At 39.8% G+C, this 20,066-nt stretch overlaps 1 protein-coding gene across 4 annotated transcripts in view; it reads left to right on the top strand.

Moving 5' to 3' along the window:
- Window positions 1–13,897, top strand: part of TBC1D5 (TBC1 domain family member 5) — a 242,886-nt gene extending 228,989 nt beyond the window's left edge. For 3 of the 4 annotated variants that reach the window (XM_057377435.1, XM_057377436.1, XM_057377437.1), the window contains 3 exons: window positions 2,124–2,203; window positions 2,946–3,122; window positions 9,605–13,896. In XM_057377435.1, coding sequence (XP_057233418.1) covers window positions 2,124–2,203; window positions 2,946–3,122; window positions 9,605–9,898 — 551 coding nt within the window. In that variant the 3' untranslated portion in view covers window positions 9,899–13,896. Of the gene's footprint in view, window positions 1–2,123; window positions 2,204–2,945; window positions 3,123–9,604 lie in introns of all 4 variants that reach the window. The other variant, XM_057377438.1, reaches the window with a different exon arrangement.
- Window positions 13,898–20,066: the final 6,169 nt, after the last annotated feature.

Raw genomic sequence — 20,066 nt, forward strand, 5'->3', positions numbered from 1 at the left:
TGTTTTCCTGCTCTTGTCCAGTTTTTTAGATTTCCTTCATTCAGTCTTCAGCAGATTGGAGGTTTGTGTTGAATTAYTTTCTTGGTCCATCTGCTTAGTCAGTATGCATGCCTTAGTTTTTTAATGTATGGTTTAATTTATGTGGGGATCAAACACTATGSAAGGCTTTTCTTTCTAATGCTGAGAAATGGAAAAGACAGTTCAGTTCAGTGATTCAGGCTGTGGTCAAGCATGGCTGTCCTGTCTGTGAAGACTTTGGACTTCTGGTGTTTCAAATTCTGAACCTTTTAAAGGAAGGAAATACTGTTTGTTAAAGAGGGGAAATCAGAATGTTAGTTATTCTTTTATAAATAAATATTCATATATTTTACTTACCGAATTGAGGGGACTAGACAATTTAGATGTAAAGTAAAAAAGCAAGTGAAATGTTACATTAATTATGGGATTTCTCAATTCAAGATGTTATATATTTTCAGAAAGATCTATTTTTTCATTATTTCTAGCCTTCATAATGCAGTGTCTTTCTCATGTAAAATTTCTATTAAGCATTGTTCAATTGTGCGACATTGCTGTACATTGTCACTGTAATATAGTAAATAATGTGTGCTAAATAATGTGAGCGTAGATCTCCTTGTTCAGGTAGGCTGCTTATGCAAAGCTGAGTTATGGTACYTTCACTGATGCTCTTGACCTTGATCACATCACCTTGACTTTTGTCAGATATTGCCTTTCATGGCTCTAGTCTCTTTCATTCAGTCTACATCTCAGATTGCTTTTTAGCGGTTCATTTAGTACTTAGGCATGGATCCTTTCTCCTCTTTGCCCTTTCCATTCTTTCTTTATATCCATTACTGATTCCTGGCCCCRACTCAATTTCAAATTTGTGTTTATACATAAGTTTTGAATCTACCTCTCCACTTCTGTTCTTTCCTCTTGTCCTGTCTCCACATCTCATTCTTTTGCTATTTGTTCTGTAAACACAAAATTCATACCGAATTACTCAATGCTTTTACTTGAAACTTCATATTGTGTCAGAGTTGGCAGTGTCATCATATTTGTCCTTGTCAGGATCATCTGTTACAACTGTCCTGGTTTTTCACTGATTTGGGCCCTGAAYGGGCAGGGTGTTTTTAAAAACAAACAAATGCAGTGCAGATGTGGGTTAATGGTACAAAGCTCTAACTGTGAAGTACCTAAGATACAGGTRCTCCTGAGCAGCAAAGCATTCTTCCCAAATGAGTGTCACTGAGGGATTTGGGCTCAGTCTGTGTATGTAAGGCACGAGTAGCACAAAGGAGTATCCTGTCATTTTCAGATACCATCTCATTCTGCCAATCTGTCACTAGGAATCTTTACTGTTTTCTTAAAGGGGTGGGAAGTAGGAGCTAGGAGGCCAGAGAATAATCTGACATAATTAAAAGTCTGCAAAGTTATTGTAGTTTTAGTTTCTCTGGGCTATGTTGGACTGTAGCATTGCCTGGTTTTCTCTTCCTGCAAACTCTCTATACCAGGGTAGTGAAATGCATCCTTGAAGGACCACACTGTGAATATGGAAGGCAGGAGTCTTCTGAAGTATTGGTATTGCACCAAAAACCTTCTGTCAAGTAACTRTTTCTCAGTCCTGGTTCTTTTACCTAAAAGAAGAGGTTGCAGAGGGAATGAAATTTTTTATCATCCTTCTATAAAGAAGAGTATTCTGTCATCTGCAGTGGCCATGGGAGCGAGATGAAGATTGCTGCTCTTCTACGTAAACCTTTCTGTGAGATGCAGCGGATTTCTCTGAATGTTTTTGAATGCTTATCAAAGCATTTTCAAGTTTGAAACTGTACATAACACAGAGGCTGGTATGGTCTTCTAGGGGCCAGTATTAGTTTGAGTACCTTGGTACTCAGGGGCAGCAGAAGAGCAGAGCATTGCTGGAGGCTTCCTGGCAGCAGTGCTGGACTCAGGCTGGCCTCAGCTCTGCAGATAATAAGGCTGTCAGTCTTCAGATTCGGATATAGAATTGTGCTTGCAGATCACAGAATTTTGTTTTGAAAGCATCAGTCAGCAGTAAGAACCAGCACATTAGAATTTATTTATAATGTTTGCTTTCTTTACCTTTTTTTTCTTTTATTTTACAGGAAATATTCAGGAAGTCATTTTGCAAGAACGCTTGGAAAAAGAAGATGAAATTCTGGTTTCCTTGGCTGGTTTGAAGCAGGTATTACTGCTGCTTAGCTTAACCTTCTCGTGCCCTTCAGAGCTAATATCCTTTCTCTTTTATTCTCCTGTTTTATTCTTGTTGTATGCTGCTGTTTTGTCTTCTTGTAGCTGTTTTACTCGTGCATCAAACCTTGTGGTGTACTTTTATTTGTAAAGATAAAACACAGCTATAAAAAGTTCAGACAACTTGCACCATGTTTGCTCCTGTGGAAGTTTTGGAGGCCTCAAATCAGAGCTAAAGAAGTGCAACACCATGTGCTGGACTTACACCATGCTGTCATTTTTCTTAATGCAAAATGTACTTGCTAGACAATAACGTGCCTGTGTCTCCATTATTTCATTGTGACAACACTTGAACGTTATTGAATTAAAGGAAAAAATACTACGTACATAAAATGAGAATGCTGCTGAGCATCTGATTATACTGCCCTCTGCTCCCTCAAAATACATTTTATGAGGAATAATGTGACATATGGTAAACCTATAATGAGGCAGGGAATAAGCTTAACAGTTTTATTCTCTTTAGATTTCCTGAATAGTTGTTTTCCAGACTCTAATAAAACCACATTTCACTGTTATTTATATCTGTAACCAATAAAGGTATGAATACTGACTTGCTTCCTATCTTTTCAAAGCATATATTTTGTGGAAATACTGTATGGAAGCAATCTGCACAGAGCTTTAGAAAATGTAGAATTTCTCCCAGTTTTTAACTTCCATTCTTTCCTCTCCAACAACAGATCAAGGATATCCTGAAAGGTTCATTGCGTTTCAACCAGAGCCAGCTGGAAGCTGAAGAAAATGAGCAAATCACTATTGCTGATGATCATTACTGTTCCAATAATCAGAACAAGGGGGCAGGTGATGTCCTRAAGGGACCTGTCATGACAAAGCAGCAGTTCATCTCAGGACAACAGGTAAAATAAAAATATCTCAAGCAGGCYATTGATGGCCTTCATTTTTCAGAGACTTTCTCTAGCATGTCCAGACATTACGTGGGACACACCAGCATTCCTGCTCCATATGGAGAGTGGTTAAAAGTGTATCTCTAGCTACTGCCCTACTCTGATCAGTTATTTCTATTGTAGCTTTGTGCTTCACACACAGGTATTTAATCTAAGTATTAGGCAGTGTTTGGGGGGGAGTTCTTTCCCACTGTTGAATCACAGAATCACAGATTAGTTTCCTACCAAAAAATGTAAAAACTGCAGGTAAATGTTCCTATACCGAATGTTCCCACATGATTATTCTCATTGTCCTTGTCCTCCAGGATCCCATTATGTAAGAGCTGATTAACTGCATTGCAGTGTATTCATGGCCAGTGCCAAAAAGGAAGTATCAAGGAGGTTGCTTTTGCCTTCTACTTCATTGTATTGACTTTCTCCTTGAATCAGTAAACAATGTTGTCACATACAAAGCATACAGTCATAGGACAAGTTCACAGACAAAGGGCCCTCTCTGTYTAAGACTCAGTCCAACTCAAACGTGATCTTAAAAATAAGTACTTTTATACCTGCTCTTTTCTGTGTTGGAGTTCTATTAAGTCAGTCACCCCACTGCTGACACTCACACTCATAAATCAGTGGCAGCACTATCACCTCAAAGCCTGMAGTCAGTTTACTTTTGACAAGTTTTCTTAGGAACTACAGGAAAGATTTATTCATTTTCAAATAATGACACAGGGTCATTTTGATTTATTGCACACCATCCCCCTGAGTTAGAGCAACCCATGTTAAAAAACATATTTTAATTTTATTTCGGTGTTTGAGGCAATACTGAGATTTATTTTTTTTTGTTCTCAGTAACGGCAAAGAACAACGCTTTGCTAGAAAGTTTTCATTACTTGCTTAGCTGTTGTCATTACAATTACTATTTTCAGCCATAATAAAGCCATAGGTTAAACTGATACAACATATTGGACTGTTCATATACTGGCCTCCTATCTCCTAGTATTTTACACCAACTACCTTTTGTTTTCTTCACAAAATAGCAAATCATGGTTTTTTGATTGTTTTTCACTTCTAGAAGCTASAAGGTAGAATGCCATACAACACATGGCAACAATCTCTGTGTGTGTGTATATGTGCAGACCCTTCTGATACTGGAGAAGCCCTTACTCAGAGACTGGACTTGTCTTAACCATGCATTATGGAGGTGCTGGGACACTGAGTATTGAGGATGGAGCAGCTGAAGCCTGGTCTGTACAGATTTCTCTCCAGTGGAAATTTCTGGGGCAATGTGAAATGAGATCTGGGCTTATCCAAGTGTATAGTCAAGGTACACATATCCAGCCCCAAAACTGAGTGGCACCCAGGCATCCCACAATTTCAAGGCTGCTCATGAGTCTCCTCTGAGCAACGTGAACAGAGGTTTTACAAGCTGAGCTGCTGCAGAGCATTAATGAGGCATCAGCACTGCGTGGTTTCCATTTGGAGATGCAGCACATTCAYATAGATTAGTCTCCTCTTAACTTCTGGAAATTCCAATTATGATGATGAGCAACAGCCTTTTTGACAGACAGAAAAACRTCAGTGTTAGAAATGGCAGTCCTGGAGGAATGTTAGTATCCCTAGTTAGTTAATKAGGGGTAGTTTGTCTGTCTTAACTATCCCCTAGTTAGTCTGGGCTGTTTCCAAGCACCTCAGCTTTAACCACCTTGCATAAAATCAARAGAGAAGAGTTATGGGTCCCTTTTAATAAAACACAGGTAAATAAAACTGCAGAATAGTGGACTGTGATATTAGACTGTTAATTAARGGGGTCACTTGTTGGCCCAAACCAGGCCACAGCCCAGGCTTTTAGCTCTGCTGAAGAAAATTGTCTGCACTCATGCCTTGGGTYATGCCAGGAGTACTTAATGAGAGCTGCAGGGGGATTAAAAAACAACCACTTCTAGGCCATTTAATGCATTTCTTGCTAAATAARTTTCTACTATATTTGCATTTTCTGTGACTTTGGTAATGCCTGTAATTCTATTTGGTGTGATTTGTCCTGTAGAGATGGTTCTTTGCTGGATTTAYAGTGATATTTTCTAGGAAACCTTGAACAGTTACAGGTGTAGCTATTCTGTAATTGAGATTAAAATCTGGCCTTTTGTGCTTGGTTGTTATATAAGTATAAATTATTTATCATCCTCATTTTTTTTARAAGTGCTCTTCCTCTATTTTGCCTCAAAATCCCTTTCTGCAAAATGAGGATAAGGACATAGCCCTTCTTTAGAAAAGAAAGCTGCAAAATTAAAAATGCAAGAAAAATTAAGATAAAGGCTAAAAGAAATCAAGCATTTTTTGGAATGTTTGGCTTTGGTAGCAGCATGCAGTTGACAAACAGAAGGCTTCTGTTGCTAAATAATGAATGATAATTAACACATTATCTTGCCTTTATGTCTGTTCAAAGAAGGAGGCAAAATGAGCTGCTGTTCTTCTAAGCTTTCTTGAATTGTATCCTTGCAGTTAGATTTAACTCATTCACAGTGTGAAGGCAAATGAAATAAGCCTGGTCCTAGTAGCTGATATTCATCAGGAAAAATTGTTTGGAGAAGCCATATGGCAACGGGCGTAAGGTTGTTAACTTTCAAAGCTACTGGAAGTATAATTCTGTCATTTTTCATTTATTCAGTAGTGGCAGCAGATGGGAGAAAACATGCTTCACGTCAGCATGAGTTTCCTGAAACAGAAACAGGCAAAAGAAGAAGGAAGGAGGTATTTTACCTCTGGAAATATCAGTTCCAAAATACCAGTATATGCTAGGGTTAGGTAAGCTTTTACAGGAAGCCCATTTATAGCATTTTGGGGTTGACACCTCTGCTTTGCTGCTTCTCTGTTACTCCAGTGAGCTATAGGTCTCCTTAACCAAACCAAAAAGTGTGGGTGGCATGAAAAGTAATGTYGGGAAGCTCAACACTAACAACAAGAAATTGGGATGAGTAGTTTTCTTTGCTTTATTAAAGGGCATGATGCTTTTTTAATTGCACAAGAACAAATTCTTGAAAGCAGAATTTAGGAAATTAGGGAGTGCCAGAGACAAAAATACTGGTCTTGCTGGGCAAGTGTTTCACTAAGATCTGTGTCACCCTACGCAAGGTGGAGGTGTGAGGACTGAAATAAAGGAATCTTGATAGCTTGGAATAATAAAGTGTATAATTTTGAAAAATGAGATGGCACTGCATTCCCTGAGAGCTTTTAAATAGAAGTGTGGARAGAGGCCAGGTGAATTATGCAGCAGTGATTGTTTAGAGGAAAGTGTATTTCASTTGTACAGGGCGAGGGGGTGGCAACAAAGTGCTGAAATTGTGACTACAGCATTTGGAGCTCCCAAAAAAGTATCAATACAGGCTGGAGGATTAGGGACTGAGAAGGATTTGGGAATACCGGTGGATGAGAGACTGGACATGACCCAAATGTGCACTCAAGCCCAGAAACTCAACTGTACTCTGGGCTGCATCCAAAGCAGTGTGGCCAACACATCAAGGGTGCTGATTCTGCCCCTCTGCTCCCCTCTCCTCACCCCCCACCTGGGGCACTGCATCCAGCCCTGGGGTCTTCAGCACAGGAAGGACATGAGTCTGTTGGAGCAAGTCCAGAGCAGGGTGACAAAGATGATCAGAGGGGTGGAGCACCTCTCCTATGAAGAAAGGCTGAGAGAGTTGGGGTTTTTCAGCCTGGGGAAGAGAAGGCTTCAGGGAGACCTAATTGTTGTTCAGTACTGAAAGGGGGCTTAAAAGAGAGATGGAAACAAATTTCTTAGCAGGGCCTGTTGCAATAGGACAGGGGACAATGGTTCTGAGCTAAAAGAGGGTTCATTTGGACGAGATTAAAGACATTTCTTATTATGAGGATGATAACACACTGTAACTGGTTTCCCAGGGAGTTGGTGGATGCCCCATCCCYGGAAACATTGATGGTTGGGYTGTACAGGGCTCTCAGCARYCTGATCTGRTTGAAGATGTCCCTGTGCCTYGCTKTGGGTGTTGGACTGTGTGACCTTTAAAGGTCCTTCCAACCCAAACTGTTTCGTGATTCTGTGTTGATGGAGCAGAGCCACAGTTGTGCACTGCCTGTGTCCTCAGCCCCCTGGAGATGGCAGCTGACTCACTGACAGCTCATGAAAACAGCATTTCAAACAGACAAGATGAAAGCAAAAGGCTAATTAATAACAAATTATGTCTCAGCTCAGAAGTGTTTAAACAGTGAAGTAGGGTAGATCTGTGTGGTTTTAACTTCATGGAARCTGCTTGAAGTCTTTGACATTTGAGCTACTCTGGTACAGGAGGTTTGGAGATCAATTTTAAAAACACTCAGCAAAGGCTAGTTGTTCKTCTATCTAAAAGCAATCTGTTGAGTTTTATATTAATTTTATTAAGTCCTCTGTGAAAAGTGARTTGTATGAAAAAATAATAGATGTAAATTTTTGTCAGGGGGACGACTGTCTGGGACAGGTAAAATTTTAACCAATGCTCTGAACTCAAGATACTTCCATTTGAATTATAAAGTATTAACATGGGTTCACTACAAAATAGAATATTATATGCTATAAAACCTATAGTAATATTAATTATATAAATATTATCATACCTTCATACTTGTAGATAACACAGAAAAACTGCAAATTATAAAACAGGATATTTCAAAATTTACTAGAAAGGGAGATATTTGAATCCTTGTATAAATTGGTAATAATTCTGAATTTGAGCATATTTTCCCATTCAGCTGATATTTATCTTGATTGTGACTTTTAATAATTTGTAATGACTATGTGAATGACAACCAAAGACTTYGTGCTCCCTCATTTCATTTTACAATCATTCTTAACCACAGGTGGGTTTTGCTTCCTGAACTACTCTATAGTACCCTTTCAATAAAATTCTGATCTATAATCATTAATTAAAACAAGATAATAATCTTCACTTGTACTAGTAAATTTTGCAAAATAACTTTTGCTGAAGGCCATGGATACTGTAATTCCAGTTGTGGATTGCTGATGCTTATGGTGACCTCCATACCCCAATTTTATATACCATGCTAAAGGTTCACCTTTATCTCATTCAGATTATTCCTATTGTTCTTTTCTGTAACTGCTTTTTTTTTTTTTCTCTAATACCTACAATGTCTTTTCACCCCAAACTGAATTTACTTTTTTTTTTTTTTTGGTGAAAGAGTCACAGCTGAAGGGCTTGTATTGCCACATAGACATTTCCCTCTACTTCTGCTTTCTCTCAGCCTTGCATTCATGTAGTCAAATATGTTGGTTTCAGCATCACACCACTTCAGGATGCTTGTACCTACAGRCTGTTTGGCAGGTTGCATTATTACTGTGAAAGAAACCTTTGTGGAAACAACCAAGAAAGGAGTCATGTTCTTGCCAGAGGAGCGTAGAGCTAGACAGGAGTTGGATGCAGCTCTCGCAGAAGGAAACAGAGTGTTATCCATTTGGGTTGCAACCAAGGCTAAAAGGCTGCCAGTTGTCAACAAGTGAGATATSCCACTCTACTGTGTATGGCAGTCTTCCTTTCTAATTACATATAGGTCTGACTGGAAAAGCTGGGATTCTGAATATGGCTAGTATAATGCCATACAAGATTGTGACTTTATAGAGTTTTCTGATGCACTGATGCGTGGTCTTGATCCACTACCTAAGTGCTCAGGGACACACATTTCCCAAGGTCTAACCAGACAAAAGTGGTTAGACCCTCATGGAAGGATTAGGAAAATTATCAACAACACTAACCCTGGAAGCTCTGGGAGCCCTAATTTTTAACTCAAACCAGTGAACACTAAACCAGGTCTATGTGTGGTTCAGATTTCTCCAGTCAGGCTTTACTAGGAAATTTTTTATCGAATCAGTCTCTTGACAAACTCCAAAATGCCACTGTATATGCAAACCAGCAAAAAATTTTTCAAAACTACTTCACTAAATACTACAGAAACCCACTGAAATTGCTGAAAACCTTCACAGCTGTAATGTATGTGTTTGATGCTTAGCTGCTGTGGTCCCTACRTGGGTACACAATGATGAGACATGTAAGGCTGCTATTCCCAAGAATGTATTTTTAGAGTGTAACATTTTATGCTTTTAAAAATTAGTTAGCTCAGTCAGTCAGAGCATGATGCTAATAATGCCAGGACTGGGGGCTGATCCCTGTATGGACCAATCACTCAAGAGCTGGACTCAATGGTCCTTGTGGGTCCCTTCCAGCTCAGAATATTCTGTGATTCTGTGAAATAACAAATTATGTCATCCAGAGTTAATATCCACTTTATTTTTCATTTTATTTGATCATTGCCCCTTTTAGATAGTAATTATTCTTTTGTCCCATTCCCATATCCCTGACAAGCTCMATAAGCCCCATCATGTTTGGTAACCCTGGTACTCACTGTAAGTCCTTTCTGTTGTTTCACAGAGTACGACTGATTCGAGCACTAGTGACAGCAAGAGTGCTGAGGACTACATCATGGTTTCCAAAGAAGAGGAAAGAAGTAAGAGTGCTGTCCCAGAGCCGGCGCAGTCCCTTCAGGCACACAAGGAGRCAGCAGTGAAGACAGAAGCTCCATCTCGCTCTTCTTTGATATTCTCTGACCCTCTGATGGGTTCCATTTCAGCCTCCTCCAGCAACCTGAGCTCCAGCCCTGATGATGACAGTAGTAATAACAGCAAAGATTCTGACTTCGCTATTGTCAGCCCACTGGACATCTAAAGAAACAGGTTGGGAGGGTTTGGGAAATCAATCATTACAACTCAGCTCAAATTTCTATGATTCTACGGGCTGGATAGTTCTTAGGATTACAAGGACAGAAAATAGGTAAAGGTAACCCATTTCAGCTGCCAAAAGCCTAAATGAAAATTAAAAGGCAAACAAACAAAAAAASCCCAACRTAAATTTGCAACTTTTAAAAAATAATATATACTATACATTTTATAACTGCCTTAAATAAAAACCAGTAAAACCCAGTTCTAATATACAGTTATTCTTAATTATGCTGTTACCTTACTTAGGAGCTTTGTTACTATAGAACTATTGCTTTCCCAAAACATAGAATAGTATATGCTAGGTACCATAATGGAAATGTGTAGGTACTTGGCATCAGACCTGAAGCAGCAAAGACAAGCTAGATTTAATATTGTCCTTTTACAWAATATGCTTGACTGGGTTTTCTGARTGGGAAAGGGTACTGTTTCTTCAGAGACTGTGATTAGAAAAGTAGGGAATGAGTATCAAAAAGATTAAAAGGATCATCCTGGTAGGAAGTTTGTTCTCCCTTGAGGAATCCTAGTTTCTTCATTTTCATCTGGMAATAGCCTGAGGTGTGTTCAAGGCACAGGTTTTTGTAGTTGTTCCTCAGTGCTTACAGGAGACTGTGACAAGCTCCTTGAGAATGGGGACCTGTACAACAGAGCCTTGTTTGCCTTTGTCTACTTTTTCCCCTTGAGAGTTCCCAGTTCACCTCTTTCYATCTTTGTCTACTTTTACTTCCCCTGGCATGATTTTTTTTTTTGTTTTACTGAGACTACCACAGTTAAAACAGCAGGTGCAAGGGAATAACAGTGTTTTGTAGTGTAGACCTGAGCTGGTTGAACTAAAGCTAGCTCAAGTRTGATAATTTACCAGGGAAGGTTGCAAAGTGAAATGGAATGTTCATAATTAAAAGCACTTTATATCTCATTGCTATTATCTTCTATAGACTCTGTTTACATATATTCCTGTATGATTTCYGTATTCCTAATCAAGAGAAACATAATGGTGCAGCAGCATTAACCAACAGAAAGTTTCTAATTAACTGTATAACTTGCTCTTCTATGGAAAAGTGTATTTCTTTCCCAACAAGTACATAGTGCATTTAATAATGGCTTTTTTCAAGTAGATAAGGAGGGGGTTTTGTACTCTCTGATCCCCTTGACCTCTGCTGGAATTCACAAAATAAAACTGGTGGTTAGTAGAGAGCTCCTCTTGCAGGACCTACACAGAGTTGGCTTGAGGAAGGAATTTTACTATGTCATTCTGTCACAGCAGCAAAATAAAGGCATTATTTGCTTTTAAGATGCATATACATTATACCATGCAACACATTTGCCAACTTCATGTTTGCATGGCAAAGCTTGCATTTGTTCAAAGTTAAGAAATTGTAGTTCTTTGCTGCTTAGTCTGTAATTGTAAATGAAGTACTGTATCCCAAAGATGAGGTGACATGTAATTTGCTGGTCTTAGAATTTACAAGGTCTGTGTCAGTGGCTGAACTGAAGAGTTAATTGTCMTGTAATTACATGGTAGCTGCCATCCTTACATGTTCAAAAGCCACCATGTAGTTCTTCAGAGATTATTTGTGCCTTGTAAAATGTTAAAATACTAGAATGTTATGAGCAGGCATAGCATCACACCTCTCTGCAGAAGAGTGATGTGAACAGTCAGATGACTATTTAGATGAAAGATSTTAAATGCATAACATTTTGGAGAGGTGTTTATTTTGGTTTAATTTTAAGCTTCGTAAAAAATCACTTTGGAATTCAGCATGCATGCCTGTCTCCAGGTTTGTTTTATTACCCTGAATTTGCGTGAATGCCAAGGGATTAGGTGGCTGTTGATTTATTTAGCTCTTTCAAGYTTTTCTAGCCTTAACCTATTCAGCAAGGCTTGTGGCACCACCAACAAAGGGGAATCTGTTCAAGAAGTACCTGTGGAATGAGGAAAGAAATATTGTGGGGACAGAGAGAAAATTTTTATACTCTGCGATACATAAACCTTCAARGATTCCAGTAGTTTGGCAGGAGAAAATGTTTTTACTTCTTTTTTATTATTTTTAAGCATCAGTCTTTTGATTTCTGTTCTAGTAGGTTGTTTCAGGGATCACATTGCTATTTTCTTGGACMGTCTCGTTGCCAATGGAAGAGTGTGATTTGTACAGGTTTTTTATTTTTGTAAATTAGTTGTATCTTTAATATTGCATATTTTAAAACAATAGTAAAATTATAAGAAGATTTGGGGAGTTTCTAAGATGAATCAGTGAATACAGATGAGCTACAGATGAATGCCTATCATGCCATGGGATATGATAAAAATCTTCAAAAGCAGAGAGATGATTATAAAAATAAGATCAGAGTAACTCCAGTAAATGAATCTGCTTTGGTTGTACCATGTCCTTCTACATCTCAAATATGTTGTCTCTGATATTTGATCATAGTGCGGAGATAGAAGTATTTTAGTATATTCATTAAGTTAGGAACTTGTAAGTTAGATAAAATGTCAAATCATCACCCTGTTTTGTCTTATGTTAAGAATATACTGAGAGAGAAATTGTCATTTAAAAGACAAGATTATTCTTTTTCTCCAGAAATGACCTGCTCATAATGTTCATGGAAAACAATAATCATTTAGAAAAATCACATCCATTGCAAATTGCTGATGAAAACTAATGTGACATTAAGATTGCTGACCTGAAACTGTTATACTGTATCTCACATCTGTAATTTATTACTTTCAAGTCTCTTGCATGTCATGTCAGTTGTATGTATTGCAGAAAGGCAGTATCATATTTTGACTGGGTATTGATTTAGTCGTGGAGCTTTGTATCTTTACTCTGGAAGAACATCTAGCCCCTTTATTAAAGAAAGAAGTAACAAACTTTCTGGGCTGTGCTTGTGCTGTTTTGTCAAAAAAAAAAAGGAAAGCTGTTTTGGCTAGAATACTGGAAGTACAATTTCTGAGAACTGGGATGATTAAAAATTTTAGAACTATCTATATAAGCACAAAGTTGATTACTACTTTAATCAGATTTTATAATTGTGATTCAGGGAGTAAAACTGCTTGTAATTTATCTCAACTAAACAATATAGACTATTTCCTTGTATTTCTCATATCTRAAAATAACGAACCAGAATTTAACATGACATCACTTTTCTGCAATGTCATGAAGCTCRGTATGGTATCATCATTGTGTCTCAATCACAGTGCCAGTGTCTGTACAGTACATTCTGAATCTCTATACTTTAATTCCCATTYGTAACTCTTTCCCCTGATTCTTCAATATGTTCTCATTAGATGGCATTGAGGCAACTATTTAAAAGATGACATTTCAGATTTAAGGGGTAGTTGTGCCTGGCAGTTACAATGTCATCTGTTCAAATACAGTCCCAACATGAACAGATTTTCAAATTCTTGRTGTCAGCCCTTAAATAATACTTCTGATTCTGTGCTGCATGTGTTGGTCTTGAATGAATGAATCTAATGTTTATTAGACTTGAAAACGTTCAATTTCATAAAATAAACTTCATTTGGCTACAGAATAGTCATTACACTGTCTTGTAATCTGTGCTGTTCTTTTTGAGAATGATTCTTAAGAGTCTCTACATCAGTGTTTCCTGTGTACCACGAACTGCTAGACTCTGGCTTTAGTAGTTAGCTAAATTTAGAGATGAAAGAGCATGAAAGAAGGTCATTAGAGAAAGAGCAGCTTGAAGCATGACACAGGCAACTTGCTTGCCTGCTTCTCACARCTTACTTAACCACTGAAATGGTAAGGGAGGTTTTGGGTGTGTGGGAGGATCCTGCAAGAGGCAGGATGCATAACCCTAGAAACAATGAGCTGGAAGGGATGCAGCTTGAGACTCTCTGAAACTGTGGGTTCTTTAGGGCAGGAAGCATCTTTTTCTCTGAGTTTGTACAGCACAGACAGTGACAAAATTAGGATAACAATAATAATAATAATATACTCATTATTTTGCCACATTTTTCTCTTTCTAACAGTGAACTAGATTTAATCCAGTAACAATAACTCAGCTGATAAGCAGTGGTGTTGTAGCAGTGGAATCTGGTTGCACACTGCTGAAATAAGTGCAGATGAGGAGCAGTAGCTTAAATAAATTAATTAAAACCAAGGAAACCTCACACCAGAAACAGGACAATAATATTRCCAAAAACAAAAAGCTGTATTTCCTTCCAGATACATATGAAATATATGAAGTATTTTCTAAACTGTCAAACTGTGTACCTTGTTTGACTACATCAGGTAGGTCTGTGCAAATCTATCTTTGTTTTTAACTTCTAAAAGCCTAGCTGATGCAAGGGTGTGGGAAGCATTAAAATATATCAGCTGCAGAGGGGAGACATAGTGGTTCCATTTTCTATGAATGGTAAGAATTTGATCCTTCAAATCCCGCTGATTTAACACTTTCACTGTCTTCCATGGTGACAACATGAAAAACCCTGTAATCATTTCCAGAAACCTGATGGGAACTCAGCTGCTTCAGTCATCACATGCTTTCAGCTGAGAAAGTTTTCACAGCTTTGCMTTTGACTGTGAGCTTTGGGGACTCTAGCAAGACCAGGTTTGTCTGAATTTCTAACTCATTTAGAAGCATTTGAAGATACTACAAATTATCATGTCAGTACATGAGACCTTTTGGAATATAAATGCTACATAGTTATGAGACGGAAGAATAGTTGTCAAAATATCCTGACTGCCTACCTGCTGTGTTAATTGAATTCAGCAGATGGGGAATATAGCAGCATTTCCAGAGCATCATTGAACTGCCCTTTAAAATAAGAGTATATCAAGCAAACAGATATTTAAAGGCAGGTTGTCAGAGATGTCATATAGCTTGCTAGAAAATATATATCTCTCTGCAATAGTCAGGAACATGCATCATTTCTATCCACAAATGAGGGGACTTGCACCATGCTGGAACACATGGCAGAAACTGTAAGTGAATGTGAGCCTGTTCATAAAAACATTTTTAAAGCTTCAAGGATTGAATGCACCAAAATTATTTTTTAAATATAAAGTAATTACACTCAAAGTTTGTTTAGGCTTGAAAAGACTATTAGGTCTCAAAATAAGTTTCATTTGGTTTAGAAAAGTTAGATGGAGCTCCAGCCTCCAGATGATAGCATAGGGTGACTTACAGAGGCAGCTATAGGAATTTGGGACTGCAATGAACCTCTTGTGCTTCAGACTAAAACCTTTCAGATTCTGGAGAAAATTAATGCCAGTATGTGAGCAATGAATTGCACATGTTTACTAAGTTGTAAAGAAGTCATGATGGGGGAATTCCTCAGCAGACCCKCTTTCCCAACTGCTTTTGTTCTCATTTCCCGCAGTCAAGCCCATCTGACAGTTTTGTAGTACCCATAAAAACTTCAGCTGTTTAATCTTCTTGAATAAATGAATTTTCAGTCACTGTGATCAAAGTTAGCTGTTCATCATCCCAGGGCTCCAGTACCCTAGGCCTGCAGCCTGGCCACCAGCCCAGCCAGTGTGTTCCTTGCTCTCGTGTAAAATCTGAAATCTTGTGAAAATCTCACAATACTTCTGCAGCAGGTGGTATCCATATTCAGTCCTCATGACCTCCCTGTGGTAAACTTTATTGTAAGTTTTATTGCTTAATATTTTCTCTAGCCATACTTCTGTTGTAATTCTTACAATCAAGAAAAAAATAGAAGAAAATCTTGGCTTGGCTCAAAAATACTTTGCTTTTTTTCTTTCCTCCTTCTACTGGTAAAGTCTCTTTAGTGAAAATTTTTGGTACTTTTTCTTGTAAAACAGCCTACATGCACTTATACTGCTTGTGAGGTAAAGTTCTAATATGTGCTGTCTTTAAAAATGCTGAAACAAAACACTGGTTTCTCCAAACTTTTTCCCATACTAAACGAGGCTTGACTTAAGCATCAACTTCAGAAAAAACTATGAATGGAAGTAATGTCTATTTTCAATTTCTAAAAGACAGCATCTGTTTTAGAAAAAAAACAGTAAACACACTGGAGGACAAATAATGCACTCTACCAAACTATGCCATTTTCTTTAAAAAAAAACAAATTGAATTCACTATTTCCCCTGGTGAAACCATGGAGAGGGAGAGCTCTATTTGGGACAGGGCATTCCTGGGTATGGGGGGAGGTGGCCCATGGTTGTTCTTGAAGGAAATGCAGGACACCCAAGGCCACACCACACTGGTGTGTGTCCCCATGTCTGGAGCATGGGAGGACTCATCCTTGTGCAGGGGCCACAGGCTGCAGTGTTGCTGGACAGATGGAGGATCAAAAGATGAAAATTGGTRTGTTTTACCTTCCATGGTATTTAAGCTTCCGAAGAAATAAAAATGGGAAAGCAATTGCAAGCATCATTAACTGTGCTGGCATTGCAGTCACTGAAATGTGCTTTCCTCAGTGTTTTCTTTCTATGGGATGCAAATTTTGCATTGTAGAGTGGCTTATAAAGAGAAAATAAAAATCTCYTTTTTCATGTTCTGACACTTTTGCTGCATGTGAATATTATGGGGTTTTTAAGAAATGTTATTGTTGGTGTATGTCCACACAGAGATTGCAACAATTTCTCTCCTGTTCTCCATGTATCAGATATTTTGAAGTAAGCAAAAGAAAAGAGAGAGAGAGAGAGAGAGAGAAAGAGCATCTTACAATTCTTGTAATCTGGGTGCTGAGTCTTTATGTGGCAGTATTTGTATGCTTGGTAGCCTGCACTGAGTGAAAAACCAGTGTTTATTAAGACATGTTGGTGAGAATAAAARTGTCTTCAATCTTTCATCTACATGAGCATTGTGTGTTTTGCCAGTGCTTACTGAGGTGCATCTGACCTTACTGGAGGAAGTTAYGTGATGAATGTGGCTTCTGCAGATTTTTTTTTTAAAAGAAAGGAAAACAGTACTTGCATATAAAATTTCTTACTGTTTTCTAAAATCTTTCATTTTCTGAAAATCCCTTTTCGTCGTGCTTTTATAAGCTATGTGGAGAGTTTATTTTCCTTTCTCACCATCCTCTGTCTCTTGTCTGCACCCTGGCAAGTGCACAACCTGCAGAATCATCTCATCTTCTCATCTCTGCCTTCCCCAGGCTGGGATTTATGAGAAATCCAGGTGCCAGCCATTTGGGGAAAAGGCACCAAGAGATGTGAGGGTACAACACAAATTGCAGCCTGACCCAAATTAGCGAGTCACACCTCTCCAGAAAAACACTGAGTGGTTCTCTGACCTTGCAAAGCCACCAGCCCCACAAGGGTTTTGGAGTCCAGCCTCTTGTGCAGGGTAGGCATTCATAGGAAGCAACCTGCATGATGCAGCAGTGTCCCATTACTTGGGAATAACTGTATCCTTTACCCTGAATATCAGAAATCATGAGTCTAGCTTTCAGCAAGTTTATRAAATGCACAGCAAAGAGCATTTGCAGCGAACAGCTAACCTCAAGCACAGAGAAGCAGCCTGAAAATTCTCACATTTCGTAAGCTTGCAGGGCACAGTGTGGATGCTGACATGATCAAGATAAAGACAGGTGGAAGGTGGTGATAAAAATATGAACTCCAGTTTCTGCTGCAAAATGCTGATGAGGCCAAATAGAAGCACCAGGTAGGAGCAAGGTGAGTTCCACAAAATGTGAAATACCACCTTCAGAAGGCAGCAGTACAAGATTCAAGTATACTGCTTTGATATTCTCTAAGGGAAAATTACCTTCTGATTCAAAATTATTTCATTTGGAAACTTTATGTAATCTTTTACAGAAAGTACAAAAAGTGAAATGTATACAAAACATGTCAATTCATGATGTTTTGAAATGCCTTCATCAATTCACTGATTTTTGGATGAAAGGCAACTTATCTTTGATAAGAAATCAAAGATCAGGCAGCTGGGCCTGTGCTGCAGGATGCTCCTTGGGAACACAGCCAGGTGAGTTTAAAACTCAGACACACCCTTAAAACAGAAAGGGGGTCTTTGCAGCTTACACTCAAAGCCAGGGGTGGCATTTTATGGTGCTGGCTGCTGGATGTAGGTGCTGACCTGAAAACCTCACTCCACTAGGAGAGCCGGTGACAGTCAGGGACAGCTCATACATTGAGGCAGACAGAACTGTCTGGTCTGTCTGTCGTTGTCTCCATACATGCCTGYCTGTCTGTCTGTCTGTCTGACAGATTGGGATGCTGTATCTATGTCAAAACCATTACCTGTGTGATTGGCACTCACCATATTTTGGATGAAAGAGCAGTAGGCTAACCCAGGGTTTTAGCAGTGTGCTGGGCAATGCTGTCTCTAACCCTGTCACACTTGCAGAGCCACCATGGGGAGAGGTAAACCCCCATTTCCCAGCCTGCTTGGAGCAGATCACCCTGAGTGCAAATCAGCCCACTTCCACCAATGTCCATGGCCACAGCAGCTTATTCACATCAAGGTATGTTTCTTTTTTAACCAACTTCTGCTGGCCTAGATAAATAACCGTGTGCATCAATGATTCGTCACTGGGCTTGGGGTGGCACTGCAAGCCAGCAAGTCAAGGTAATGCAAAAGGTCTCCAGAAACAAAGGCAGCAAGGGGAAATTTTTACTTGTTTTTGATGAGAAGATCTGTTGAAATTTGAGAGTTTTAAAGAAAATAACAGAGGATTAAGCTTATTGAGAGCATCTTGTTTATCAGCTATGTTGCTCCACCAGTGACTTGGTTAACCTGGGCAATGGGGAGAGCTTCCTCCCCTTCCTGCTCCATCAGAATAGCTCTATGCTAGCACTTGCTCATCTCTGCTGGTGGCARGGATGTCCTTCTGATGGACACCGATAAGAAATGACAGGTCCTTGTCCTGTTTGGGGTCACTGGAACTCTTCACTGCAGACTCTTCAGTGTCCCCTGATCTTCAAATACACCATGCACTGATCACGCTTTGGCTCGTGGGTCTGGCTGTGCATGAAGGATCTGTGTTAAAAGGGTTCTTCACCTCTGTGGGGAGCAGTTCACCACAGAGGCTCCCCGGCAGCTGCTGCTGGTGCTAAAACACGTAACAAAGCCCGGCAGCAGATGACRCTTCTCGGAAGTCCCCGCCTCAGTTCAGGGAAAGCCTTGAGGAGGAATCACCGGTGGCTCTGCGCTGGCTGGGAACGGGACACTCTCCAGCAGCCCAGCACTGAGCACTGATGGCACATGGACAGCAGCACCTGCCCTCTTCCTCAGGGGCTGCATTGATTTTGGGAGCTGCATGGCAACCGCCCAGTGCCAGACATCCTCCCCAGGCTCTGCTCCCCGGCTCTGTGCGTCCTCTGAGGCTGCTGTGGAGCTCCAGAAAGTGGCAAGTTTGCAAAGGCTTTTGGTGTGAGTGGGCACCGAGCTTCATACAGACTGGTGTAGTCTAATTTTCACACATCCATGTGTCCTCCAGTTTGGTYACATCTGGGGAGAAAGTTTTCCCTCTTGGTTGTAATTAGCTTCCAGCTGAAAATACTGATAGAGCTGTTTTTGGGACTTGAACTCATTGGTGGGAGGATTGGTATTCTTTACTTTTTCAGAGTCRGGAAAGTGTTGGGGGTTGTTTTCTTTCTTTTAAAAGTGCAGAAACCTTTCTCCTGGGGATGAACACACTGCCTCCCCGGCGCTGCTCTGTGCCACAGGAGGTGATCACAGGGCTCCAGCGTGCCACCAGCCATGTTCCAGAGGGACCAAGTGCTGCCACCAGTGATGATGGAGCATCTGCATCTGAGCAGGTACAGCCCTCRCCCATCCCATGCACCCCTGGAGCCCAGGCTCAGGCACAGCCTGCATCAGCAGGGAGCTGCGGAGCACAACCTCCGAGTTTCCCGGTGAAATGGGCTCTTCAACAAGCAGAGCGTGAAGAGCCCCATCACCAAAGGTCCCCTGCCACGCAGTGTGTGGGCCACGCAGTGCCCTGTGGGCTGCCAGTGCCCCACAGCAGAATGAATCTGCACTGACCTGAATCGGCATTAAAAATAGATCCCRAGATACAAGACTGGGGAGAGCGGAAAGCAAAGCGTGAGCTCATTGCTGCTGCTGAATTTTRCATTTGAATAGATTTTCTTAAGCAGTAAAAAAGAAGCTAACATCTGGTTAGACTTTTGTTATGGAGTCCATGTTTTAGCACCATAATTACT

This window comes from Malurus melanocephalus, unplaced genomic scaffold (assembly GCF_030028575.1).
Source record: "Malurus melanocephalus ecotype Western Australia unplaced genomic scaffold, MMel_1.1 scaffold_315, whole genome shotgun sequence".
NCBI lineage: Eukaryota > Metazoa > Chordata > Aves > Passeriformes > Maluridae > Malurus > Malurus melanocephalus.